Raw genomic sequence first — 1,407 nt, forward strand, 5'->3', positions numbered from 1 at the left:
CCGGCCTCCTCCAAGCAGCCGCAGCCTGGGGGTGGGGGGTGGGAGGGTCGGAAGGAGACTGGAAGTCAGGCTCAGGGGCAGCAGGCTCAGCTCCAGGAGACGCCAGCGCCGCCAGGGAAAGCACAGCCAGCCAGAGCGGGCGCTGGGCCGGCTCCCCAATGTGCTGCTGACGGAGCCTCAGGCCGCCGGGGTGGGAGAAGCAGGGTCTCACTCTAGGATTTCACATTTAACACGTGGGACCACGAGAGCTCCCCGATGCTAGAACCCCATCTTCCCTTCCTCCTGGAAGTGTCAGGGCCAGCAGGGGGAGGGGCGTCCGCGGTCACAGACCTCAGCAGCAGCATTTAACCCACCTCAAGGCGAGAAGGAACATTGAAAACAAGCAAGTTCCACTCCCAGGTGCTGCTGTCCTCGTAGCCACACACGGCAGGGAGCCCTGTCCAGGGACAAACGCCCACGAGCCGCACCCAACTGCACAGCAGACCAACTGCGTGGCTGCCTCCGACTTCCCTTTGCTGGGCACCCCCTATAGGCTCCAGCCCCCCAGCTGCGCTCTGAGGACACACACCTCTCCTGGCCCTGCCCCCTCTTTCTCATGCCAGAGGAGCCTGTCCTGTTAGGGGCCCCCCGCCCTTGGTTAGCGCCATGGCCAACTGTCCGGGGTAACCAAGAGTTTGAGCCCCCGAGCGCGTCCTTGTCTGAGGTGCACTGGGTCCACTCAGCCATGCGGGTCCCTGCTGTCCCGCCAGCGTGTCCTGATCACCGCGTTGGTGTTTCAGCTTCCCAGTGCAAAGCCCCATCCAGGCCCGAGAGAGGCCACGTGAGCTGTGCCCCCAGCGCTTCCGGGAGCTTCCAGCCCGGCGCCAGCTGTGCGTTCTCCTGCGAGCCGGGCTTCGTGCTGAAGGGACGGGCGAGGCTCCAGTGCGGCCCCACAGGGCAGTGGGACAGCAGGGAGCCCACTTGTGAAGGTACAGTTTTTGTTTTTGTTTTCTTTTAAGACTGAAAAAAAGATTGAAACCCTAATCGGTTTGGCTCAGTGGATGCAGCATTGGCCTGCAGACCAAAGGGTCCCGGGTTTGATTCCGGTCAAGGGCATGTACCTCAGTTGCAGGCTCCTCCCCGGCCTGGGCCCTGGTCAGGGCTCGTGCAGGAGGCAACCAAGTGATGTGTTTCTCTCCCATCGATGTTTCTCTCTGTCTTCCCCTCTCTCTTCCCCTCTCTCTAAAATCAGTGGGAAAATATCCTCGGGTGAGGATTAACCAAAAGGAAAATTTAAAAGATGAATTTATATATAGAAGAGCCAGGGATTTGGGTACTTGGAGAAACCTGTGGCTGCCTGAGACAAGCGAACTTCTCATGTGCTTGCTCCCCTTCCAGCTGTGAGATGTGACCCTGTGCCCCGGCCCC

The 1,407-nt window shown here is 60.5% G+C and overlaps 1 protein-coding gene across 1 annotated transcript in view; it reads left to right on the forward strand.

Moving 5' to 3' along the window:
• Nucleotides 1–1,407, forward strand: part of SELE (selectin E) — a 30,397-nt gene that overhangs the window by 4,578 nt on the left and 24,412 nt on the right. The window contains exon 8 of the mRNA XM_005861213.2: nt 704–968. Within this exon, the coding sequence (XP_005861275.1) occupies nt 704–968 (265 nt within the window). The remainder of the gene's footprint in view (nt 1–703; nt 969–1,407) is intronic.

This window comes from Myotis brandtii, unplaced genomic scaffold, assembly GCF_000412655.1.
Source record: "Myotis brandtii unplaced genomic scaffold, ASM41265v1 scaffold1460, whole genome shotgun sequence".
NCBI classification, from domain to species: Eukaryota; Metazoa; Chordata; class Mammalia; order Chiroptera; family Vespertilionidae; genus Myotis; species Myotis brandtii.